This window comes from Mesocricetus auratus, unplaced genomic scaffold (genome assembly GCF_017639785.1).
Source record: "Mesocricetus auratus isolate SY011 unplaced genomic scaffold, BCM_Maur_2.0 Super-Scaffold_4256, whole genome shotgun sequence".
NCBI classification, from domain to species: domain Eukaryota; kingdom Metazoa; phylum Chordata; class Mammalia; order Rodentia; family Cricetidae; genus Mesocricetus; species Mesocricetus auratus.
This window is the reverse complement of record NW_024429182.1, coordinates 24393949-24421699: the sequence shown is the minus strand read 5'-3', so window position 1 is coordinate 24421699 and position 27751 is coordinate 24393949. Positions and strand designations below refer to the sequence as shown.

General features: G+C 37.8%; 1 protein-coding gene across 5 annotated transcripts in view; it reads left to right on the top strand.

The window, feature by feature from the left end:
* Hectd2 (HECT domain E3 ubiquitin protein ligase 2) overlaps window positions 1–27751 on the top strand; it is a 64988-nt gene that overhangs the window by 5394 nt on the left and 31843 nt on the right. For all 5 annotated transcript variants that reach the window (XR_001196587.3, XM_040745137.1, XM_013114619.3 and 2 more), the window contains exons 2-6: window positions 5596–5725; window positions 22005–22143; window positions 22953–23055; window positions 24788–24877; window positions 26682–26746. Coding sequence is in view for 4 of the 5 variants with exons in the window: in XM_013114619.3 (XP_012970073.1) it covers window positions 5596–5725; window positions 22005–22143; window positions 22953–23055; window positions 24788–24877; window positions 26682–26746 (527 nt within the window). In the remaining variant the exon portion in view is untranslated. The remainder of the gene's footprint in view (window positions 1–5595; window positions 5726–22004; window positions 22144–22952; window positions 23056–24787; window positions 24878–26681; window positions 26747–27751) is intronic.

The window sequence follows — 27751 nt, the reverse complement described above, 5'->3', positions numbered from 1 at the left end:
CATCCATTAGAGTGGCGACCACAGAGTATAGTGTTCAGGGTGGAGGAGCCCATGCAGTGTGGAGCCTACGTGCCAGGAATGAAGAGAAGAGTAATACAAGGGAAAACAGAAGCAAACAAACAACAAGTTTCCAGAGAAAGTTTCTCAGAAGGAAAAAAAGAAAGGCATATTAACAACAACAACAACAACAAGCAGCCAGTAACATTTCAAAAATGTGTATGTGTGTGGTTGTGTGTAAGTGTAAACTTACTTGTGTAAACTTACTTAAATTCTGCCATGCTTAGCAGTTGGAATAGTCTTATATATGGAAATGCTTGCGCCTTTTGTCTGGTATATTTTAAATGATGGTGAATGTATCTTACATAACTTAATAAAGTACAGATTTTAAAAAATATATGTAACCTGTGTGGTGGTACATGCTCTCAATCCAGTGCTTGAGAGAGGTGGAAGTAGACCAGTCTCTCCCTGTCTCTCTGTCACTGTCTCTGTCTCTGTCTCTGTCTCTGTCTCTCTCTCTCAAAATGTAATTAATAACTCTTAAGTGCATACTCTGTGCTATGCATTTTTCATGTGTCATTAGTCAGTTAATGCAACCAGCAACAATCACACAACAACCCAGTGTATAAGTTATTGTCCCATTTTTCAGGACAGACATTTAAGTCAGGTTTCTTGTACCTTGCTAAAGGATAAAATGATACTAAGGTACAAAGGTCGTTTCAAAAACATGTTCTTTCCCCTATTCTAAACTCTCTGTGTCCCTCTCTGGTGGCAACATGTGGCACAGAGAGCCTCCACCTAACGCAGCAATTCCAATTTGGAAAAGAGGATGTGGTCCAGCAACATGTTTGTTTAACCTTGTTTCCAAATATAGAATATTATGGGAAAGAAAGTGTATTCTAGAATATCTGATCGTTTGGGTTTAATGTTATGGTATGAATATGAAATTAAAATCTATATAAAACAAAACAGTCTGATAAAGTAAAAATAACTTCTCGGAGAGATTAAAATAGTTCTTAAAGAGTTCTCAGTTAAGAAAAGAGGGGTGGTAGCTATATAAATACATATCCTCGATGTCTAATTTTGAGTGGATTGTAAAGTCTCTCAACTTTTTTATTTTTTGACTGCAAAACCAGAATGCACATCTGCTTATTCTCCCATCTTGCTTAATTCAGGATATAGGACAAAAATAATTTGACTATATTTAACAATTGGAGAAAAACATGTTTATAAACTGAGAGCCAGAAAATGCTTGCAAAATGTCAAGTGTGAGACCACTTTGATATTTGTAATTCTTTGTCTATATGGTGAGAAAAATAATAATAGTGCCAGCATCACAAAATATATATATATAAAATCCAAAATAATACACATAAAATCTACATCTGTACTGAGAAGTTGTAAGCCAGTCAGCCTGCTATTCCTATTATTTTGGTACCCGTTCTCAGCCCTCTGTGTCTATTGCCTTTACGAATCTATCCTTTCCCCATCCTCACAGAGCTAATGGATGCCCTGCACTCTGAACTCTTCAAGACTGGTACATGTGAGAATTCATATGCACTTCTTGAAGAAGAAGAAGAAGAAAATAGCTGCAAAGGGGTATTAGTGTAGTGTAACCAGAATCAGCAACTTATTTTGGTGTTGGCATTTTAAAATTATCTCCCTTATTTTTAGAGTTGAGAAGAAGATCAACAGTGAATGAATGAGGAGGTGGGCAGAGCTGAGAAGGCTTTGAGAAGCTTTGATTTCTGAGTTTCACCTACTTTTTTCTAGCATTACAGTTAAATGTATGGAAAATGTTTTACAGTGAGCTTCAGGCGAATAATTAGTTGTTCTTAAGTTGATAGTCCTATCTTAAGAGAGAAATATGTGACATTTTAGATAGCAGCTAAAATATTAAGAATGAATATAACTGGGCTGGTATGTATCCCAGTGGTAGAGCACTTTCCCAGCATGCAGAAAGTCATGTTCCATCCCAAGCCCCAGGGGTGGGGATCAAAAACTGGAATGAATATTAATGCATGTTTTAAATATAAAATTTATTGAAATTTTACTAATTAGGCCAAATTGAAGATGAAATTTAGTTATCAAAGGTACAATAAAATTAACTTGGTGTTAATTCAGATGCTTTTATCAAAGAACAGCAAGATTCTTATTAATTAGTTGTAGAATTGCGACCTTATTCAAGAAATAGTATTTAGGTCTGGAGAGATGGCTCAGTGGTTAAGAGCAGTTATTGCTCTTCCAGAGGACTGAAATCCAGTTCCCATCACCCGTGTTGGATGGCTCACAGGTACCTGTGACTCCAGCTCCAGGGGATCTGGTATCCTCTTCTTGCCTCTGTACACCTGCACAAATATGCGCATATTACAAAGACACACTCAGGCATACACACAAATAAAAATAAAGCCTCAAAGTATTTTCATGCATAAGGGTTTTAGCTTTATGCAGATTCACTGTGTGTGTGTGTGTGTGTGTGTGTGTGTGTGTGTGTGTGTGTGTTTTGCAGCAAATGAAATAAATCTCAGAGACCACCTTGCCTCCTGATGGTAAGTGAACACTAAAGTTCGGTGCTTAATGCCTTTAAGGGTCAATTGTCAGTTGTCTCTAACATTAATTGCATTGTGACTTTTATAGTGGAAAATAATAATAGTTCAAGCTTGTAGTAAATTGTATCTTCAGTGAATCTTGTGTCAATTAAGCAATAATAAAACTATTTCAAAATCTTCATCTTTATTAATCTCTTCTAAAGGATACAGTTCATATTAAAATTCTTCTTGGGCTGGTGCTATTTAGTTTATAAAAAAAGAGTTCACTGAAGAGTAGCTGAAAATTCATGATTTGAAACTATAAAGTCGGTACTTGGGATTTTGCAATCCAGCGTCTTAACTGTAGGGAAAGAATATAAAAAGATAACATACCTTGGTATCAAGACCTCAAATAGTTCTTTTATGGATTCTTGGTACACATACATCTGATATGCTCCTGATTGGTAGCTAGGAGAGCTTGTTTTGGAAACCGACAAGCAAGAGATCTTAAGGATTACTTATTTTAACTTAAAACATACAGATGTATTTGCCTGCTACTCATTTGACATAATAACCTTCACTGAATACCTCAGGAAACCATTTGCTCTTTTATAAAGTAGTTTTTATATCCATTATAGGTAGTCTACCCTGGATTCCTTGAGAGTGAAGATTGGATTTGTAGACATAGAAATTCAGTTTAAAATATTGTATTTCTGAGACTGTAAGATAGGGGGAGATATTAACCATTTTATAGCATTGTGTGATGAAACAGAGGCGGTTATACCTTCATTGTTTTAGAAGAAAACTAAAATGTTTATCTTCTAAGGCAGTTTTGTAGGATAGAGAATGATCAAAGTAAATTGTACTAAATCAAATACACAGAATATACAGAAATTAGTGCTTAGAAATAATCAATGAAGCCTGAATACTTCCACTTTGGGTACCAATAGATTTAAGAAATTAGAAGTTTGACTCATATTGTTCCTCAGTAAACTTTTAAAGTAGGACTCAAATATTCAAGGAAAATAAGGTTGAAAATACATCATTATTTGTTAATATGAGCAGAGCAGGTTCTAAGCATTTGTCTATTTAACTTTTTGATATTATTTAAGATTATAATATTACATATATCCTTCATGTTTATGTAGTCAGAAAATTATGGAGGCCCATGTTTGGTACTAGCAAAATAAAAGTTATAATTACTACATAAAACTTTTCTGCTGCTTGAAATATGAACTTGTTTAATAAATTCATGGGCCATGTCTGACCAGAGAATGAATTCTATGACTTCTTTACTAGGTTGAAGTATTTTGGTATATTTTTTTCAATGAATTTTTAAAGTTCAACTCGCTGCCCCTCCCACCCCTGGCTCTTTGCACTTCAGTCTGTAACAGCTGGTTGAGTATCTTGCTGCTGTCTATTCTTCAACACATACAGCCCACTGTCTGCAGGCTGGCCTTATTCCAAGATTTCATCTCTAGTATTCTTCTGTAGAACTCCAGACAAGACTAAAAACCCTGAAAGTCAATTACATTATGTGCAGCAGATCTAAGCGTAAGAAGGGGTGTAATATTCTTTAGAATGTCAGTCCCCCTGCTAGTGGTTTTGATTTACATTTCTTGATGGCTAAGAAATGTTCAACATCCTTACGTGTGTCCGCACTTCTTTCCAAAACTGATAGATGTCATTTCTACGTGTAGCCTGACAGAGTTACTGAAGTAAAAAAAAACTATTTTACTACTATGAAAATAAAACTACCTTTAGTTTAAAAAGTAGATGTTGGGCTGGCAAGATTGCTTGGTGGATAAAGATACTTACCACTGAGACTGCTAACATTCACGTGGTGGAACGAGACAACAGATTCCCTGAGGTTGCCCTCTGACCTCCACCTGGGCAGCACAGCACACGTTTACATGGGTACACACTCGCGCGCGCGCACACACACACACACACTGTGAACAAAGTATATTAAGAAGTTATCTACTAGTCTCAAGATTCTGGTTGCTGAAAAGTGGGTTTAGTGGTGTGTATCTATGATCTCAGCATTGGGGAGACTGAGACAGGAGTCCAAGGGCAGTCTAAGCTATATACTAAGTTTCAGGCCAGCAGGGATACAGTGAGGCCTTGTCTCAAAAGAACCTGAGGTCTGGAAACATAAGTTCATAAAGATCTAAGACCTAAGAAAAGGCCTAAAGTCAGCCCTGCAACTTAATTGTGTTCTTCTTTTATTTTTTACAAAATATGGTTAATTAAATATTTTAAGAATTTTTGGAGTTGCTGGGGTGGAAAATGTGTTAATGGACAGTTTCTTCTTTAGAGTGCTCTGTGGTCTATACCTAAGGATCCCTACATGACTAGAACACTTCTTTAAATACTGGTATACCCACAATTTAATTATAATGCTTTGGAAAAAATAAACACTAAAGGGTTTATCATTTTATATGAATTTTTAAAGTTGGATCAAATTATTATTAAAAATTTAATAAATCAACCTATAATGTAATTCATAAAATGTTAAAACTTAATAGATTTGGAGCTCATAAAAACAGTATTATCTAAATACATAATTAAAATAGTTAACATTTGTGGACTATATATTGTGTGCAAAGAAGGAGTAGTGCTAACTCTTCTGTGAGTAGAATTTATGAACTGTTGTAACTATGAAATATATTACCACCATCCCCTTGTAACCCTTTCCCATTTGTGAGCGTTGTACTTTAAGAAAAGCAGCATGTGAGGGAAAGATGCCATGGGGCAGGGTTCAACAGAGAGGTGATTTTTATTAGGGGGAGGGATCAGAATAGGGGAAAGGGAAGAAGGGAGACCAGGATGTATCCTGTCAGAACCCCAGGGACAGGCCAGTACAGATGCCTGAGTACTAACACTAAGTACTTAGATGATTGACAGGGCTCGATTACACTAAGAATTTGGTCCGTTTCATATATAATAGTTTCATCGTCTTTCCATCATAAAATCTAAATCTCTATGATAACACTTTGATTCCTACAACAAAATAACTTAACTACAGTCAGGAGAAATTATGTTACAATTTTAAATGTTTTGTTTTTAGGGCTTGGACAGAGGATCTAAGGGCCAGATTTCCACTTTCAGCAGCTTTGTTTCAACAGTTACCCAGAAGAAAGAAGCTGCTGAAAATAGAAGCTCGCCTGCCCATCTGGCTCTCCCTAACATCAGGAATGGTAATGGTCTATGTGTCTTGGTTGGCAGTGTGTTATAGTATTCAACTCTTAAAATGTATTTTTAATTACTTAGCACTTTTTTGGTAAGTTGAGTAACTACAAAAAAGAGAAATAAACTATATAAATATTTACAAGAAGATCAAGAGTCATTACTTTTAACCTAAAAATTTTAGGTGTTATTGAGAGAAAAAATAAAATAAAAAGTGGTGAATAGTAAAGTTTGATTGGAGAGAGAGAGCTGTAATACATGTAGAATATGATACATCGTAAAATATATTTTATGTATCTTTGTATGATACATTTGAATTAACTTTTCTGCCATTGTAACGAAATACCTGAGAGAAACAAGCCGAATGAATAAGGATTTATATTTTGGCTCATGGTTTTAGAGGTTTTACCTTAGGTTACTTGGCTCTATGTTTCAGTGCCTGTGGTGGGTTAGAACATGTAGTGAGAGGACATGTGAGACAAGAGTTGATTACTTTATGACAGCTGGGAAGCAGAGAGAAAGAGGCAAGAAGGGACCAGGCGTGAGACAGACCCTTCAAAGTGCCCCCCCCCGCCACCTACTTCTGCCCTACCTTCTAATAGTCCCTTTAGTACAAACTCATGGGTGGATTTAGGAGACTCATGACATTCGCACATTCACATCTCAGCATTGCCACCACCTACGGGTTAAGTCTAAAACACATGGTCATTTTATGGGGGGTGCTTCATAATTCTGAACTCATGACAGCATACGAATATACAAATGTTTAATATACTGCCAATATTTTTTATGATTTTTTAAATTTTATTTTCCAGTTTAAATTTAGATAAGAAACAAGGTTGCTTCACAAGTCAGTTCCAGGTCCCTCTCCCTTTCCCTCCCCTCCTCCCGTGCCCTCCCCCCAACCCCCCCCCCGTTATCCCCTCATTCCCCCAGGGAGGGTGAGGCCCTCCATGGGGGTGTCCATAGTCTGTATTTGAACAGCAAATTATTAGAAAAAATAATGGAAAGTACATGAAATACTAGAAATAAACCCAAAAAGGAAATAGGCAAAACTTATATAAAGAAAATAAGAAACTATCAAAAGACAAAAATATTTGAATGGAAAAAAACAGAGAAGCATCACCCAGTTTATTCTACATATTTAATAATTTCAAGTTCTTTTGGAAAACTTGGCAAAATCATTCTGTACTTGATTTATACAAATAAATGTCCAAAAGGATGTAGGAGACACTTGTCCTCAAGAGTGCCATAAATGGTATTAAATTATTCAAAAAGCATAATTAAAACAACTGGCAGACTTCTCAAAAATAATGGTTTTTTAATTATAAAAAGTACTGAAATAATATGCAGAAGATTTTTACCTATGCAGAAATACTTGCCAACCTAGTAATTCTACCTATAGGAGTTTAGTCTAAGGAAATATCATCTGTATGCAAAGATAGAAGGGAAAAGGAATCATTGCTTATAGTAGGAACAGTTGATTGGTTAACTAAATTGTGTCAATTTGTATTGTCAATGCTGTGCTTCTATTAAAAAAGAATGTGATGAGGATATAAATAACTGGGAAAATGCCCATAGTACCTTATAAAATTAAAAGAAGCAATTATAAAATTAAAGGTAGTTTGTGACTCCAATTTTTTGTTTTTCAAGATAGGGTTTCTCTGTGTAACCACCCTGGGTGACCTGGAACTAGCTCGATAGACCACGCTGGTCTCGAACTCACAGAGATCCACCTGCCTCTGCCTCCCAAGGGCTGGGATTAAAGGTGTGTGCTGCCACCACCACCACTGCCTGGTGCCACCACATGGCGACTCCCATATTTTGAAGTGGATGAAACTTTTTATGCTCATTTTGATTCTTCTATAAGGCTCTTCACAGATCTGTTAATGGATTCCATCAGGAGGATTAGGTATATATTATTGGTGTTCCTTTATATTACTTTCTTTTTGAGACAGGGTGTTTTTTTTTTTTTTTTGTGTGTGTGTGTGTGTGTGGTACCCCTGGATGTCCTGGAAGTAGCTCTGTAGACCAGGATAGCCTCAAACTCATGGAAATAAACCAACTTCTGCCTCCAGAGCTCTAGGACTAAAGGCGTGGGCCACCACCACCTGGTCTTGTGTAACTTGTTTTTTCATAATAATATAAGTTATTTATGTTTTCTTTAGTGTCCCTTATCCTGTGAAAACACAAAATAAATCTGTGACGTTTTGATGCCCTTCATATTCTAGCCAAACAAAGTAACTATATATTTGATAAATTATTCTTACAAAAGTTTTCTTTTTGGCAGTGCATGCTAACATTAGACCCACTGTACAGTCTTAGAGGTTAAATCCATAGCACTTCATTTGTTAACCTCTGTCTTTGATAGCATCTTCCTTCCTCTGATTTATTTACACCCACACCCTCAGACATGGGTCCTATCCCAGAGAGGTATGTATTTTACACAGTTCCACAACAAAACAAATATAAATGTAAGCATTATAGAAATAAAAAATAGACTAATTAGATGAGTTATGGAAAATGATTTCTATTTGGACATCATTTAGCATTTATTTATATCATTTAGAAAGAATTTTTATTGGACCCTCACAATAGTCAAGTAAAATCTCATCATATTTGTTTTCTGTTACCACATAATGAATTGCCCTGATCTAATGGTTTTACAGCAGCACCCACTTATTAGCTCACAGCTCTAGAGGTCATAAGTCTGGATGGTTGTAGCTAGGTTTTATACTTAGACTCCTTACAAGAATGAAATCAAGATGTCGATTGGGCTGGACATTGCACAGATATTCTTTTCCAAGCTCCTTCAATTGTTGGCAAATTGGCTATTTGTGTTTGTAAGACTGGTGTGCCATTACCTTTCCTGACTCAGTTTATAGATGTACAGTTGTGTGTCTAAGCTTACTTTCAAGGGCAGTAGCAGGATCCTTCCCTTGAATCTTTTTATGATTCCAATCTCTTCAGGTTTGCCTTTTGCACCCGGTGGGAAGATCCACTTCTAAGGGGATGTTGTGATTGATTTTTGCCTACCTGGATAGTCTCCCTATTTTAAGGCAAGTCTGCAGGTTTGAGGTTTAGGACTTTAACATGTCGTCTAAGAGGATACAGGCACACAATTCAGCACAGTAGAGATCTGGTGAACCTTAAGAAAACTGAAATGTGTGCTATGTAGGCTAATAGGAAGTCAAAACATGGTAGATAGCAGTAACCTTCATTTGGACTGTTTGTTGAAATTTCTTGGCCTTTGATTCTCCATTCTCTAATCCTACCTCATCCTTTCTTTTATATTTTATTTTATGGGTGTATATTTTATGTACAGGTGTTCAGCCTGCATGTGTCTGTGTACCATGTGCATGCCTATCTCTTGCACAGATACCTTTGTGAACTAGGCTTGTCACTTCATGTGCCTACAGGCTTTTGAGAACATTCATTGACTCTAAACTTAATGTCCCACCTAGCTGAACTCTCACCTCTTGCCTGTTTGCTTCTTGTAGGAACCAGACTTGTGGAATCTGGACTTAGCCAAAGCTCAGTCACCTTGGAATTTTTGCACATGTCACTTTATGAGAATAGGTCTTACCTCAGTAGAACTCTATCTAGACATCTGGCCATTCTGTCTGAATATCACCTTAGTCCTGGTGTGCTCAAATGTCACAGGTGCTACAGGAAGAATTATTTTATTGAATGAGAATTGGAGTAAGTCTTCAGCATGGAGGTGTTCTGATAATTCCTTGGTTTCTTGAGAAGACTCCCTCCCTTGTCCATAAGATTATTTCTTAAGAAGTTTGATTCTTAACATTTTTACCCTTTTCTTCCTTTCCTGTTAGCAGGACCTGTGGCCAGGTATTCTCTTAACAGCTTGTCTCCCATCTGATCTCCAAGTTATGTTAGAGAAGCTGAGGAAGCCCAATGTGAGTTATCTAACAGCTGGGGGATCCTTTCCTCCCTGTAGAGCACACGACTAGGTAAGCCTATCAAGTTGGCTGTCTTTTGAAAAAGCTGAGAAGTGTAGGTGTTTTACCTACTATAACAGCTGCTAAAGATGATGCATCTTCAAAAAAACAAAACAAAACAAAAGACCTAGAAGATAAGTAAAGAAGGAGTGGAGTTGTGTGGGTAACCTTACATTCTTTCTTACTTTTTTATACTTTTTGTTCCCCCTTTTAGACTTGCTTAAAACATCTTTTTTTAAAAAAGTATAAAATACCTTTAAAAGAAGCAAAGCAGCTTTTCCTCAAGCCTTTTGAAATATCTCTTCTTTCATGGTATTTCAGGAAGAGTGGATACAACTCCTATTTACCTGGACGCCAATGTTTCGTTCCCAGCCAGCTTGGCTGATTTCATGAGTTTATTCTTGGCAGAGCCTTGGTGCAACATGAGCTCTCAAGTTCTTACTTGAGAAATGCATCTTTGTCACTCTGAAATAGCCAAAGGAATAGGTGGTCTTAACTCAATGATTAGTTCTGTATGAGGGTTCTGTGATGTATTTGCAGGTATAGTACAGTTTCCATTTAGGAGCAGTTGGAAGGGCAGATGGGAATAAGTGGATAGAGGAAACCCAGTGTAGGGCTCACTGTCTGGGGAGAGCAAAGGACATGCCATTTTAGGATTTCTACCTTGAGAGTGTCTCTCAGGCCTCATGAACCAACCGATCTTAAACTAAATCTCTACTATCTTCCCCTAAGCTAAAATTAGTGCCTTAGTTATATTCTTTTCTTAACTCTTCCTAGAGAAACGTGTATCTGAAGAAATAATTTGCTGCATTAGTTTACTTATCTTTTTCGCTGTTCTCTGCTCCTTAAGTGTATATTTTGGAGAGAGAAAGGACTGTTTTTTTTTTTTAATATCAGAATTAACCCTTTGAATATCACATGTGTATCACCGTCATAAGGTGAATGATCATCTCTCCAATGAGATAGTGTACTTCTTCCTCAAATTCGTATCCCCACAGCAGGCAGTCTCTTACAGAACCACAGACACGCAGCTTCAGAAGGCTGCCTGCTTTTCTAAGTTACTTGGAAAGTATAGTTTTCCCTTTTCCTGTTCTGTTTTCTAAGCATCCTTCCTAACACAATGAGCTTCCCCAGGGCTTTGGCTTCACTCCCTAAGCCCTCCCTCCCCGCCACGTGGCTGCCTACCACCACACAGCTGACCTCCCTGCCAGCTGAACTCAAATAGCTCAGCCTTTTCCTTTTCTTCTCCGGTTTTCCTTCTCTGGGCAGCTGCTGAGGTTTATAATTTGTCTCCCTGGGGCTTTTCTTTTAAGCGTTAGTAGAATTAATTGTTCAAGAGGTTTTTTTTTAAAGCTATAAAAATAAGTAGTTTCATTGTATCATTATCACATTGTCTCCTGTATTCTTTCATATAAATATAAACCTATATATATGTATATATATATTATTTCTCTACTTAAAAGACATGTAAATTGTCTAACCTTGGGTTGTTATTTTTAGTTGCTTTATTTGAGTTATCATTCTTGTTTTTTACAACTATATTCTATTATATTAGCTGTACACCTTCATTAGACCCTATTAAAAATACGTTGTATCCACCTTTTTTTAAAAGCAGAGACAATACCACAACAAGTGAGTATATACATATGCCATTTTGTTAATCTGCAAAGTATTTGTAAGATATTCATGGAAAGGTGACTGCCAGATCTGAGAATATATGTATTTCTAATTTTCTTGAGATTTTCATCTCAATCTGTCTCTAGGGCCCAGCATCCATGACCCATGCAGTCTGAATTTGATAAATAATTTATTGATTGAAGAAAGGAAAAGGAAACACTTTTTCTAGGCTGTTTGCCCTACGTGGGTATCAAATCCTTCTATAGTCTTTTTCTGTAGACAATCTAGTATGAAGCATCTATTTCATTATAGATGAATATCTATAGAAATAACTTTGTCTTTATGATGAAGTCCTTAAAAGAACATTTCACTCGTTCACTTCACTGAACTTGGTAAAAAGTCTGTGTCCAAAGCCAGTGAATGCTTTGCTTTATTTGGCTCTGATGGCTCAAGTTCTGTGACTTATAGCCCCCCCCCCCCCCACACACACCTTCTTCCTTTCTCCCACCTTTGACTTTATTTTTACTAAATGATCAGAAAAGTACTCTTATAGACTGTGATATAAACACCATCTGTTATGACTAATCTACTCTGGTCTTTCTCTGTTTCTCCTTCATGCCAAAACAAAGTAGTCAAAAGTAGCACAAGAACTGCACTGAGAGAGGGAACCTTCACATTGTTCCTTTATGGTTGGCCTGGTGCTCACACTGTCAGTTGCCTGCCTGCAACTGTCTGTCCACTCTTAACCATCTAACCCTCATAGGCCTTTGTTTAATGATCATAGAATGAGGCAGTTGTGGGTGATGAGCTGTAAGCTGTCTTCTGTCCCTACATTTTATAATATAAATAGTATTTAAGATGGAATTTGCCAGTATATTGGTTTTGATTGATCTTTAAAGGATTTTTTTTTCTTGTTGGGGTGATATTTTTGATACATAATACAGTTTGTTATTTTTTAGCTCCTGTTTCCAAGTAGGTTTCCCTTCTGCTTCTTGGTTTATTCATGATAGAAGATTAACCACTGTTAAACAGTGGAAATAATCCAGGTTTTATAGTTTTTTGTTCTAGGTTTGAATCCAGGCTTTGTAATATACAAACTGCCATTCTAGAAAAGTTGTTTAATCACATTCTATTTATTTCCCCATCTGCAAAGTGAGGTAATAAAAAGATGTCCTGCAAAGTTACAAGGATACATGAAAAGAAAACATGTAAAACATTCAGTTCCATGCCTTATAAAGTTCAGCAAATGTATGTGATGAGTAGATTTTTATGTTTATATTGTTTAATGGTAGTCTTAGGTGCCATAGTAGAGAGACTAGCTCACTCCAGTTACTTTATTCAATCATATACAAGGTTAATTAGGGCTGGGGAAGGTTCCAGCTACCAAAGTTATCTTGCTGTTGCTGCCCGTGAAAGCAGACAACCCACACAAATCTCAGTCCCTTTTGATTGTGGCAGCCAAAAGTAAGAACTCCAGGTCTGCCGGGAGTGTCTTCAGACCAAGGTCGGTGCAGCCGCAAGCTCTCACATAGCACCAAGTGCAGATTCTCCGGAGAGACAACATGTCCTCAAGCTTCAAACAGTCTCAAAGCAATTTCTCAGTCTCTACCGATTGGCCCAAACGTAACAAAGGCTTTGCTGAAACATTTCCCTCAGAGCCAGACACAAAGGCTTTACTTTGCATATCACTACATATTTTATGGTGCAAAACTGTAGAAGGGATTATGGTAAAGCAGAGTTTCTGTTACCCATGAAATTTCATGAGCAACAGAGCACATTTTTCTAAATTCAAACGTGTTACAATTTTTGGATATAACAGTGGTTAAATTGAAGCCCAGCACTTCAGTCAAGAAAAGAACAGTACCAGCAGGTTTCAGTGAGCACACTCCAGCTGCATTGCCCTTCTCAGGGGCACTACTGTCTCCTTGTCTGTAGTTACCTCCATCTGAACCCTGTGAAATGAACGGCTTTGGGTTATTATTTGATCAGTGCCTTTGATGTCTAGCAGTCACACAGCCTTTCAACTGCCCAGGGTACCAAGCACAAAAGTGTGAGTGAGCTGAGTATCATTAGCTCATTCAGAGGCTGGAGTCAGAGGAGGAATGCAGGGACTTCATCAGCACACTGGCAGGCCACCCAAGAGTGAGTAAGTCTGTGCAAGGTTTTCCTGTTCAGTCTCTCTTCAGTTTCAGAAGAACACAGAGGCAGTCAAGATCTTGGTGATGACAAGTGTCGAAAATTACTAATTCTCCACATACCCTGTTCACTCGGCAGAATAAGCTCTCTTTGGACCACTGTGATTTCTGACCCTCTTAGTAAGACAACTGTCTCCGGAGTTCTGCTTTGTTTCCATAGCTTACTTTCTGAAAACTTGTAGAACCATTCCTTTGTCTTTCAGGGTTTGAAACTGCAGGGCAATATGCCTTAGTTTGAGTCCTTTTAATTAAATGTCTTATGATACATTCTTTTCTGTCTGTATTTAAATTCTAGAAAAACTTGCAGGTCTATATAGCCTTTTAGCTTATTCTTCTTAAATCTGCATGAAAGTAACAAAGAACCTTTTGTTGTGGATTTAATGGAATTTTGAGAGGAATAAAAAGGTCACTCAATTGGCTGTTTATCTTGAAGCGCCTCTATTTGTTCCTTTAAGAAAAACATTTATTGTGTATGTGTGTATACCCAAGTGTATGTATATGTACACCACATATACACATGCAAGTTCCCACAGAGGCCAAAAAAAAAGTGTATCATATACCCTTGAACCATCTCAGGAAGTTCTGATTACCAGATATGGGTGTTGGGAACCAAACTCAGGTCTTCTGTAAGAACAGCAAATTCTCTTTAACTCTGAGTCATTCCTTCAGCCTTTTTTATTTGTTTAAAAGTTGAGACATGAAATTCTGAGAGATGACTTGATTTGCACAAAGTTACGTTTTCCATTATCTATTTGCATTATAACAGCCACCTCAAAACTTAGTTATTAAAACAATGGCAATAATTATTTAATTCATAAATGTGTAATTTGGAAGGGGATCTTTTTTCTCCTAAGCATCATCTGAATTGGTTTGTAAAATGAGAGACCTAGGTCACCTGAAGGCTTGCTGAACATTAATGTACCTGGAATCTTGGACTATAGATTGAACTGGGACTAGGCACCTACATGTGACCTTTTCATGTGGCTTCCTAGCTTCTGTACAGCATAGTGACTGAATTATGAGACTGAATATCCCCAAAGAGAAAGCCAAACAAAACTTGGATGACCTTTTATGATGAAGTCATGACTTGTACCACATTTTATTAACAGGGATTCATCAAGACTGGCCCATATTCAAAGGGATGGCAACTAGACTGTCTTTTTTATTTTTATTTTTAAATTTTATTTATTTATTTTACATTTCTACTGCAGTTTCCCCTCTCTCCCCTCCGCCAAGTCTCTCCTCCACCCTTCTGCCCCCTCAATCTTCTCTTCCTCCATTTCTATTCAGAAAAGGACAGGCCTCCCATGGATATCAACAAAACATGGCATATCAAATTGCAGTAAGACTAAGCACCTCTCTTGTATTAAGGTGATCAAGATAACCCAATATGAGGAATAGAGTCCCAAAGCCAGCAAAAGAGTTAAAGACAGCCCCTGCTCCCACTGCTATGAGTTCCACAAGAAGACTAATGTATACAACAGTTATATTCAGACAACCTAGGTCAGTCCCATGAAGATTCCCCAGTTGTCAGTTCAGTCTCTGTGAGCTCCTGTGAGCACAGGTTAGTTGACTCTTTGAGTTTTCTTGTGATTACCTTGATCCCTCTGGCTCTTACAGTCCTTCCTCCCACTTTTCAGCAGGACTCCCTGAGATCCGCCTAATGTTTGGCTCTCTAATGTGGGTCTCTGTATCTGTTTCCGTCAGTTGCTGGATGGAGCCTCTCTGATGACAGTTGATATAGGCACCAATCTATGAGTATAGCAGAATATCATTAAGCATCATTACATTGACTTATTTTGTCTCCAGTCATGTTTGGTTCTATCCTAGGTCTCTGGGCCATCCAGCCTCTGGGTCCTGGTGCTCCAGGCAGTGTTGGGTGGGCTCACTCTCGTAGCATGGGCCTGAGGCTAGGGTAGTCATTGGTTGGCCAGTCTCTGTACCACCCTTACCCCAGCACATCCCATAGACCAGACAGATTGTAGGTTATGTGGCTGGTTGGTGTGCCAGTCCCCCCACTGAATAGACTGTGATTTCTGGTCTCAGAAATCAGACTCATATCCTTAGGCTCAGCAGCAAGTGTTTTACCAGTTGAGCCATCTCTGTGGTCCTACTTTTTATAGAGTTACAGACAGTTGTGAACTGCTATGTGGGTGCTGGGAATTAAGCCTGGTCCTTTGGAAGAGCAGTCAGTGCTCTTAACAGCTTGAGCCATCTCTCCAGCTCCCCGACTCTTTTGACTGAAGGACTATCAGAGAACCTATGGACATATTTTAAAACTACATCTGTGGATATAATATGTAGACCTGGGAAAAGAAGACGGGGATTTTAAAATTTCATTTCATTCTATTTAAATAACATTTGTCATGTATTTTATATACTGTCTGAAGTCTCCCCTCCCTCCTTTCATCCGGATCCCTCCAACCCTCTCCCCTTCCACTCCTCCTCCATCTCCATTCAGGAAGGGGCAGGCCTCTAATGGGCTTGAACAAAGCATGGCATATCAAGTTGAGGCAGAACCCAGCTCCTCCCCTTACTCCTCCCTTTGTGTCAAGACTGTGCAAAGTAATTCAGCATGGGGAATAGGTTCCCAAAAGCCAACTTAGTGCCAGGAACAGATCCTGATCTCACTGCTAGGAGTCTTACAACAAGGCCAAACTACACAACTGTCACACACAAGTAGAGGAAGGACCTCGGGCAGTCCCTAACTGTTGGTCCAGAGTCCATGAGCTCCCAAGAGCTCAAGTCAGTTGGCTCTGTGCGTTTCCTGTCATGACCCCCTGGCTCATACAATCCCTCTTCCCTTTCTTCAGCAAAATCCCCAGAGCTCAGCCCAGTGCTTGGCTATAGATCTCTCCATCTGCTTCCATTAGTTACTGATGACAATTAGGGTAGACACCAATCTGATTACAGTAGATGGTCAGTTTAGGCACCCTCTTCACTATTGCTAGGAGTCTAATCTGGGTTTATCTTGTGGATTCCTGGGGGCTTCCAAATTTCTCCCTAGCCCCGAAGTGCCCCCCATCAAGCTGTTGCTCTCCCCCTTCAGCCTACCTTCTCCAGAACCCAGCCCACCCAACCTGCTCCTTTTGATTCTTCCAAAACTGTTTGTAAACCATGCTGTGGTGGTTGGGTGATGGCGCACACCTTTAATTCCATAGCTTGGGAGGCAGAGGCAGGTGCCAGGATTTCTTGAGTTTAAGACCAGCCTGGTCTACAGAACGAGTTCCAGGACAGGCTCAAAAGTTGCAGAGAGACACTGTCTCAAAAAAACAAAACAAAACACAAAAAGGAATGCTATAGAGCAGGACATTATACTTGAGTTGAGGCTTTTAGGTGCATGCACATTTTACTTTCCTTCACTACTTCAGCTTCTCTGTTATAGATCATATTAATCACACTGATAAGATACTTTCTATATTTAATTATTTTGTAGTTGGTCTTATCCATTTTGTTTTTAAATAGTTGTCAGAACACAGTGCAAGAATGGAGTCATATGAGAATTCTGAGTGCTTGTGAGAAAACTCCAAGAAAACAGACAAGAGTCTTGTGACCTGAGTTTCTTCAAAACACAGAATTGTTCTAGGGATGTGTTTTTGTTGCTACTCCCAAGTGCAGCAGATAGGAGTGAGTTTGCTTTAGCTGTTTTTATTCATATGGCTCTGTTTTTGCCACATGAGGCCTGTCCTTGTGATTGTAAACTTTACTCAGATGACTCTTCTTAACCTTCAGAGTATAAATTGTCTGATGCTCTGAATAAACTGGCTACTTCATGAGGCTTTAGTCCACCTCATTTTTAGGCTCAGCTCTCCCTGCTGCCAACTAGAGCAGTAAACAGATAGTTACAATATATAGATCCTGAAGTGCAGATATCTTAAGCAAAGAAAGGATAAGCTACTCTCAGTCAAGCAGTCTATTCAGCTACATGCCTGAGATGGCCTTTCAAGTTCTCTGAAACCTTAGAATTGACTGACCATTTCATTCATTTTATATTAGAGCTGAGGTTCCAAGAGCTTCAGTGACTATCTGAGGTTAACTCGGGAAGCAAAACCCCTTGTTTTCAAGGTTTGTGCTTTTCCATTACTTATGAAACTTGGGGCATAGTATTTTGCTATTGTGTATTAAAAGCAGCAACCCTTTGTATGCCATGACTTCCTGATCAGCAGCACATAGACCCAGGTTCCATCTCTTGAACACACAATCTACATAGACTGTTTTGTTTATCTCTGAGCTACTTTGCTATATCTGATGGCTATGCAAGAACAATATTTGTATGGCCAACAAAATTATCAGTTTTCATTTTAATTACTGCAGTTGTTGAAAGCTACATATACCTTTTTCAACCAGAGTCAACCAACAGAAATAGTGAGATGGCAAAATTTTGCTGATAATCTCACACCTTTATTCATAACTATGTTACAGTCCACACACATTTTAATATACTACCAGGCCTCACCACAGTTGTGTTCCTCTTACATTGACTTCAAGTGTTTTACTTAATGTTTCTAAGCAACCAACTAAAATTGGCATAAGTTTATTAAAAGGAAGGAAAATGATTACTGCTTATCAATTTAGCACGGAATGTTCCCAAGTATTGGCTGAATGAAACCTAAATGGTAGGTTTTTGCAAATGTAATTTTGCGTTTTTACTGTATTACAATAGCTTCCTATATTGCAGAGTTGCGTATGTCAGGTTGAAGATTTTCCAGTTCTATTTATGATATCAATATGAGGTTTAATCACCATAGTTATTGGTTTTCTCTTTTGAATTAAATTTTTATAAACCATCTGTGGGAAAAGGCAGAAAGCCTATCTCTAAAAACAATGCCTTGATATTTGGGGACATAGGAGCAGCTGTGAGCTGTTACTTTTCTTCTCTTAATAGCTGAATGGCACATCCTGTAATTTGGCTTTCATCCACTGATTTGAGCAAAGGATTCAGCCCCTTTCAGACTTGGATTTTATTAATCTATATGTTAACATTCTGCAGGTTTTTTTCAGTCAAGTTACCTTTGGAATTAAAAATAGAGCCTCCTCATTACCTCACTGGATGGCCCTCCTGGTCTTAGCATTACTAGTTCTCTTACATAAGACTACCCCCACTGTTGGACACTGCCAAAATCAAGTTCTCCTACTAACTTGATTTCGCTGTTCTTTTACCTCAGCATGGTATTAATAAAATCGAGTGGATATAAAAAAATACATGCATATAGGCTCAGTTTGTGAATAAGTTCATTTATATTTGAATGAGTCTGTTTGTGTTTAATAGTGGGTGTTTATAGCCAGGTTGGGAAAAGTGTGTAGGAAGGGATAGGGAAGGATAAGCCTAGTGAAGAATGAGAAAAACTAGAAGCACCACAAAAATTTCACTGTAACAAGACTGGGGTTTACTTCTTTTCTGCTAAAATGCCCCTTCCTGTTAATAAAAATTTCTAAACATAAGAAGTCATTTATGGAAATGTTTCATTTTACTTGCTAATAAATCAAGCCTTTATCAAATTTTTTTGCATTACAAATTGCTAAATCTTTAATATTTGCATATTTAGTAAGAGGTACAAAATAATTACGGAAACAGAAATGTCATCATCTGTTGTATGTTGTCAGCGTCACTGTCTTCTCACTTCACATCCTGAGTAGTGCATCACAGTGCAGTTCCTAGACAAGTAGCATCAGCACCACCCGAGAGCGTGCTAGAAAGCAAACTCTTGTGTCCTACCCCAACTTGCTTCATTGCAGGCTCTAAGGAGGGCTCAGTCATCAGTGTTTCAAGCTTAAAAGCCATGCTCTCTCGAGTGTGAAAAAATGGAAGCTCTATATGAAAATTTACTCTAAAACAGACTATCTTTTTATAACTATGGTGGAAATCAGTTTGAAGGGAAGAAAGAATTATTTTGTCACTGTGTCAGGCTGTTGTAGCTTAGCCCCGTTATACATGGGACAAAGATGGAGAAGTAGAGTTGCTCACCCCAAGGAAGCTGGAAAGTGAAAGAGAGTGAGTGAGAATAAGACAACTGCTTTGAAGGCACACACTTCCCATAAGTAACCCTGGTGGTTTGAATGAGAATGGCCCCCATAGGTTTATAGATTTCAGTGTTTGGTCACCAGGCAGTGGCACAGTTTAAAAGGATTAGGAGGTGTGGCCTTGTTGGAGGAAGTGTGTCACTGGAGGTGGGTTTTGAGGTTTCAAAAGTTCAAAAGCTAGGCCCAGTGGCTCTTCCTGATGCCTGCAAATTCAAATGTAAAACTTTTAGCTACTCCTCCAGCACCATGTTTACCTGCATGTTACCATGCTCCCCGCCATTATACTGGACTAAACCTCTGAAACTGTTTGCAAACCCCAATTAAATGCTTTCTTTTATAAGAGTTGACCTGATCAGATGTCTCTTCACAACAATAGAACAGGAAGGTTGAGTGGGGGGTAGAATCGGGGGGAAGGGGGGGGGAAGGGAATCATAGGTTAGAAGACAGATCAGGCACCAGTGTGACCTCTAGTGAACTAAAGGGATGACATCAATTGGCAAGCTAAGCAATAGTGGAGAGACCACCTTGAATGCCCATTCCTGATAATGAACTTGATGTCTATAACCATCCTGGAGCCTTCATCCAGTGACTGATGGAAGCAGAGGCAAACACACACAATTAAGCACTGAACTGAACTCATGGAACCCAGTGACAGAGAGAGGAGCGATGAGCAAATTAGCAAAGAATGGGCTGGCAAAACCAGCAGAGACAGCTGATCTGAACAGGGGAGAGCTCTTGGACCCCAGACTGATGGCTGGGAGGCTAGCATAGGACCGATCCAGAACCCCTGAATGTGAGAATCAGTGAGGAGGCCTGGGCAACCTATGGGGCCCTGAGCAGTGGATCAGTGTTTATCCCTGGCATACAAACAGACATCGTGTGTCCATAACACAAAGAGGGATGCTCTCTCAGCCTGGACTTTAGGGGAGTGCCTGGACCCTGCCCTGAGTAAAATGACAGACTCTAGATATCCCCTATGTGGAAGGAAATGGCAATAGGGTGGGAGGCTGGGGGGATGGTGAGGGGATGTGGGGGAGGGGAGGGAGAGGGAACTGGGATTGACAATGTAAAACAAGCTATTTAAAATGAAAATAATAATAATAAAAAATAAAAAGTTAAAAAAAGGTGACCTTCTTGCTCTAGTTAGGCCCCACCTCCTAATAGTCCATTCAACTCATCTCATCAGTAGATTAATCCATTGATGGCATCAGCACCCTGATGATCATTTACTGATTACTGAACATTGTTCTTAGGGTTTACATATCCTTCAGTGAAGAAAAACACATTAGAAAAGATTTAGATTGCAAGTTTGTTAATCATAAAGATGTAAAGTACTGAAAAGAAAAGTAGGTAAAATCAGCTAGTGCAGTTATGAGAGAATTTTGTGTTTTCTAAAATAAAAATTAAAGGCCAAGTGCCAGATTCTGTGATTATAGCAGCAGAAACAGTACAGCTTTTCGGTGTCCCTAAATCACTACAGAAAACATAGGTTAACTGTGTATCAGTGTTTAAAATCATGAGCATAATTTACAATAAAATTCACTGATAAAATGGCCACTTAAACCCCTGAAGAAAAGCAGAACAAATGACCAAAAATGTAAGTTCTCCCCGGTATTAGCTGCTGGGCAGAATGTATCTGGAGAATGGAGCAGAGCTCTTGGTAGACCTTGGAATAAGAGAGTTTCAAAATAAAAGGAGTTTCAGAAATAGGAGGTCTCAGAAAACAAGTTTCCATTTGTTTAGATTTTACAGAGAAACAGCAAATGGCAGAGGTGCACTTGGTGCTGAGAGCTCAAAAATAACAAATAAAATTAGCAACAAAAAAGGATCATGGTCAAATTTTGTATTTTACAATTACAAATTTTTATTATAACAAGGAACTAAGGAATTACCATAAAAATAATGAAGATACATGAGAAATTTATATCCACAATAAGTAAAATCTTCAATATATGTAACTACTTCAAGAAAATAATAGAACATTTGAAAGAACAAATATGGGTTAGAACAAAAGTCAAAAATAAGGAGACAGGGAAATAAGATCTTACCATGGGCACTGATAAGAAAATGCTAAGACCTACAAATTATAGAGGACATGTATAAGTGATTTGCTTGTTTCTAAAAAGTTGCTAAGTATTAATATTAAGTTTCACTGAAATACTCCTTGAAAGACACCTTTAAAAATGATGAAAAGAAAAAGAACCATACATTTCATTGATAAATTACTTTGGGGAGAAATGGAAGTAGGCAGTAAACTCTACTTATATAAGATATAGTCAGATAGCTATGAAATTCTCTGAATTTATGGGAGATATGGTCTAATAGCTGTTAGAAGTAAAATGCCCGGGGAGTGTCATTCACTGAAACGGGGTTTTGTTATATGATCCCAAGGTAAATGCATTATAAAATGCTGTTTTCCGTTCATGTTGGATTACCCTAATATTTGTTCATTTGTAAAAGTTTTGATCCACTATATTACATTCTCTTACACTTCACAGTGAGAGACCTACCACCAATTTGTCTTGATGTTAGACAAAAGCAGCGTATGTCTATGGATGCATTACCGTCTGAAGTGAAGGGTCCAGCCTTTGCAGAACCTACTCTTCCTAGCCAGCCCAAAAGTGTGAAAGACTTTGAGTAAGTTCCAACTCACCCTTTTGTGTAGACGGATAGTGATCTGCTTGTCAGTGCCTTACATAACTTAACATCTTTACCTGAAAAATTAGCTGAACTTGTAGACTGTTATAAGATACCAGACAAAAGTGAAGACACAAAAGACATCTTGACAACTTATCTCAAGTTGATGATATAAATAAATGTGTGAATAATGGATAGTGGATATGTTGTAGCAAAAGAAAACAAACACCAAGAGAATCTTAAGTCAGTATTGGCCCAAAAGGGTGGCAAAAAGATAATGAACTCTACTATTAAAATACACACACACACAAGAATTCATCTACTATGTAACCATACTATTATAGTGGTATCATTGTTCAGAAAATCAAAATGCATGATTTGAAATACTAAAGCAGGAATGAGAAAGTAGAGACTTGAGCTGTAAATTGCAGAAGCTCCAGAAGTTGGACGGTGAAGGAAAAGGGATGAGTGAGAAAAGGCACATGCCAAAGGTGAACTGTTTTAGCTGGACGTGATGGTACATATCAGCAAAGCTAGCACTCAGAAGCCCCAGGCAGGAGCTCCCCAAATCTAAGTACAAAATGGACTGCAGGACAAGAGTCTCTTGGGGAAAAAAATAAGTAAATGATAAAAGTTAACTCTGAAATAATATTTTAATATAGTTAAGAACTATATATTTACATGCTATTTTCATTATTTAAAATTGCAAGACATTCATTTTTTTTAAAAGACATGCTGTTTTATCTGAATGATGTTTCACTCCACTTATGGTTAATATATGGTTTTGTTTGTTTTGCTCTGTTTTTTAGGGAAGATTTAGAAAAAGCTGAGTCAACAGGAAATTGGAAAACAGTACATGCTTTTTATATAACAACATTTGATTCCTTCCCAGAATTAAATGCTGCATTTAAGGTAATAAATAATATATGAATGTTACTCTCTATTCACTTATAAGTGAATGGAAAACAAAAAATAAAAAGATAAGACTCCATTTTATAGTTAGTGTTTACTTAAACAGTGTGTATTCTTTAATTATATGCATTGTCTTACTTAGGTTTTTATTGCTGTGAGGAGACTCTTACAAAGAAAACAGGATCAGTCCATCATGGCAGGGAGCATGGCCGCATGCAGGCAGATATAGTACTGGAGAAATAGCTGAGTGTCCTACATTTTGTAGGCAACAGGAAGTCAGCTAACTGTCACACTGAAGCTTGAGAAAAGACCTTAAAGTTCACCCTAAAGCAGTCTTTAGAGAGCCAACTCAAAGACTGCACTCAGAGTGTGCTAAAAATCCGCCAGTGCATCGAAGGCTAGACTTTTCTGTCTGAGGAGTAAACAAGGAAGCACATGCTTTCTGATGTTAACTTTCTCTTTTACTTCATCTTAAAAAGAATCCCTTTCTGAAAATCTCTGTCTCCACATAGCTACATCTGTTTACATGCAGCTACATGTCACACTCTCTCCATTTCTCATACTTCTCCTTCTGCACATTCAGCTACATCTCCCTTTCAGCACACACACAAACCTCTCACATTTCTCTCCTACTACTCCCTCTGGACAAATATGAATCACGTTTTGAGGATCACACAGCACTTCTTGAGTAAACAATAAGAAACAGAGGCAAACGAATCACACAGTTTCTCTCAGGCTAGGGAGGTCATGCTGACCAGTCATGGTGAGTAAAGTAAGCACATAGCTCTGAGTGGTCAGGGTCCCCAGACAGAAAGTGACATTGAAATTCAGGGCTTAAACAGTTAGTTAACTGAACCTTTAGGTTGGGAGTACATGCAAAAAGTCCATTGCTGAGAAAGTTTTATCTACTAAAGTTGCTTCATGACAGACCTTAAATCAGCAATAAATACCTGAGAAATTATTCTCATGTATTTGTCTCCAGGGGCAACCAGTTTGCTTTGAATTTGTTCTGAAATCTAAAATTGGCGGTCTTTGTGACTGAGAATACTATTACCTTTTGTGTTAATCTGAGTAATGAAAAATATCCTAGTATTACTTCTGTTCATCAGAATTATGCAGGTTAAGAAATCATCTTCCTGACTATCCACAGCTATATGTGCAGATGAAATACTTTCATGAGATAAGCATACAAGCAGTGGGAAAATACCCATAGCTGGTCATTCACAATCAGTGACCCCATGGTCTTTGCCAAGTGGGGCTCCCCACCACAGAGTTATTCATCTGGTAGGTCTGCCTGTTGAATACTAATTGTCACCTGCTGTATACTCCCATAGCCTCCAGTATGGTGCTGGAGTGGTTCCCACAGTGACACACTTTCAACAGAAGGTGTGGCCCAGCCTCAAGGTCTGGATTAAAAGTGTGTGTCATCCAGCCTCCTTCAACAAGACCACACCTCCTAATAGTGCCACTCTCTATGAGTTTATGAGGGCCAAATACATTCAAACTACCACATGTATCAAAATATTATTTGTGATTTAGTAAATATTATTTCACTGTTGTTGATTTCTTTCAATTTTAAAAAACAAAAACCTTCCTTGTGTATTCTTTTACATTTTAGGGGTCGTCATACAGCAAGATTAGTTGGGATTATAAAAAAAATGTATAGTTTGGATATTATTAAAGATAATCTATGAAATATCAAATATGTTTAATTCTTTAATTGAATTTACAGAAAGATGCCACTGCCTCATTTAATACAGTTGAGGACTCTGGGGTTAATGCTGATTTGGTGAATGCTGTATTCGATGCCTTACTTAACACTGTAAGTATTGTTTATGGACTTACTCCTGTAATATAATTCTGTGTCTGTTCTTTATTGCACAACTCTTTTTTAGTTTTTTTAAAAAATATTTTATTTTTAATCTGTGTGTATGTTTGTATGAATGCATGCTATGTGTGTGTAAGAGTGCTCACAGAGGCCAAAAGAGCATCCTGCACTGGAATTACAGGAAGTTATGAGCTTCCGGTTTGGTGCTAGAAACGGAACTCAGGTCCTGGAGGAGGAGCAAGTGCTCTTGACCACTGAGTCAACTCTTCAGCTCCTCTCTTTCAAGTGCAGCCACTTTGTAACAGTTTCAGTAGAAATTCTGATATAATTTTATGGTAAATAGAGTTGAATTTTCAGAAAATTGGGTCATTCTTTTTCTAATCAACTGAGAATGAAACAAAATACTCTGTATGTAATCTGTATTTAGAAAGACTTTCTAAACTCATGTTCCACTTTCTCAGGGAAAGAAAGTTACTTATGTGGTTCTCAAAGTTTCGTTCTGAATCAGTCACAAGAAGTATTTATTAATACCATCTCAGACAGTAGATCTTGAGTAAAAATTAAGAATTTTCTTTATTTTGTTAATGTAATTAATTATATACTTTTATTTTCAATGGTCAAACCAGCCTTGAAAAGTTGAAATAAATCCTATATAACTGTAGTGTATAATTCTCTTTGTATGTTTTTTTCTCAATTTGTTAATATTTTATTGAGTGTTTCAATCTATGCTTATGAGAGATATTGGTTTATACCAGTGGTTCTCAACCTTCCTAATGCTGTAACCCTTTAATACAGTTCCTCATGTTGTGGTGACCCCCAACCATAAAATTATTTTCATTGTTACTTCATAACCATAATTTTACTACTGCTATGAATCATAATTAAATATTTTTGGAGATAGAGGTTTACCAAAGGGGTCATGACCCATAGGTTGATAACGATTGATCTATACTTTTTGATTGTTTGTTTGGGGCATTAAAGAAAAAAAACATTTTATTTGTTTATTCAATTCCAAAGCTCATCCCTGAAAACATATGTACACATAACATTATACAGACTGAGCAGTTTATATGTGTGTGTGTGTGTTATACATATACACACGTAACAATTAATGAAAAAGGAAACCATGAATTTGAAAGAATGAAGAGGGTTATAGAGGAGGGTTTGAAGTAAGGAAAGGGGAAATGATGTAATTACATTATAATCTCAAAAGAAAATGTAATTTTAATAGAACATAACTTGGTTGCACTTGCTAAGTTACCAAGCATAACTTGTTAGGATCACAAATAGCCAGGTATAATTGTGCATACTGTAATCCCAGCACTTAAGAAGCTGAGGAATATCAAAAGTTCATGACCAGCCTGGATTACATACTGAAACCTTTGGCACAAAAAGAAAGGTATATTTGACTCTATGTGTACATATCCGAAACATATGCCAACCATTTTAAATTAGTAAACACAATACTGTTGGACTTGTGTTCATGGTCTTGTCCTCTCAAGAAAAGAAAAATTAAATTGTTTTTCAGCTATGTAAAACTGTTGCTAGTCATCAAAGGATCAGCATATATATTTCTGCAGATTGTCTTCTGCTCATCCCACAGAGCAGCCTCATTACAATCTTCATCATTAGTGCTCCCTGAAGTTCTCAGGCGTGAAATGGATACTGCTCTTGGTAACATTCTATAGTCAGTCATCAAGTCTTCTTGTGATTATTCCGATACATCTGTAAGTAAAATTGTCAAAATCACGAAGTATCCTAACCATTATTATATCTTATTATTTTCTTTTGCCTTCAGCCTCAAGATATTCAAAAATCAGTACTGAAGGGAATCATTAACAGCCTGTTACGAGAATGGAAAGGGTAATTATAAATTGTATTTAATCTATATAGATGACTTAGATATGTATCTCATATATCCTTAATATATGTATGTTTTACTCTTAGGAAGTATCTTAATTGAGCTTTAATATTGGCATGAATCATAAGAGATCATAGAATACATGAAACAAAGCTGTTTAATTTACTGAGATTTGTGATTTCTTGGTATCAGTGAATAAGCATAAGAAAGTGAATGAAATCTTTCAAAGCTGTATGTAAATATTTTTGTGTACAGATATATGTGCTATGCAGATATAGGATGAGTACTTGTTGGTAGACAATAACATTTTTTCAGAAAATAAGTGAATAGCCTTAAAGAAAACTCCTGTTACTCAGAAGAAGACTCAGATAAGCACCTCCGTCCACACTGGGCCTTGACTCCTTCCTGGGCATGCCAACAGAGACATCACCAGAGACATGATAGGAAGGCAAGCTCACACATGCTTTCTGTTGCCTATGCTAGTAACACATGTAAGCACAAATGACACTGCTAAGTGAAATGGAAAAGACTTGACACAAAGCAATACATAAAAACCCAAATCCTGAGCATACACCAGTCACTCATCAGAGTTTTTTTTTTTTGCAAAACAAATTTTTTTATTTAACTTTTTTCCACCTTACATATTAGCACCAGTTCCCTTCCCTTGCCTTCTCCTGCCCCCCTCTTCCTGCCATACCACTCCCAATCCACTCCTCCAAAGGAGTAAGTCCTCTGTTGGGGAGTCAACAAAGTCTGATATACCAAGTTGAGACAGGACCTAGCCCCTCCCCCCTTATCAGGGTTGAGCAAGGTATCCCACCATAGGGAATGGGCTCCAAAAATCCATTTATGTACCCAGGATAAGTTCTGGTCCCACTGCCAGCCCCCACCCAATAGATCAAGCCACATAACTGTCACCCACATTTAGAGGGCTTAGTTTGGTCCCATGCAGAATCCCCAGCTGTCAGTCCAGAGTCCAAGAGCTCCCACTAGGTCAGGTCAGCTGT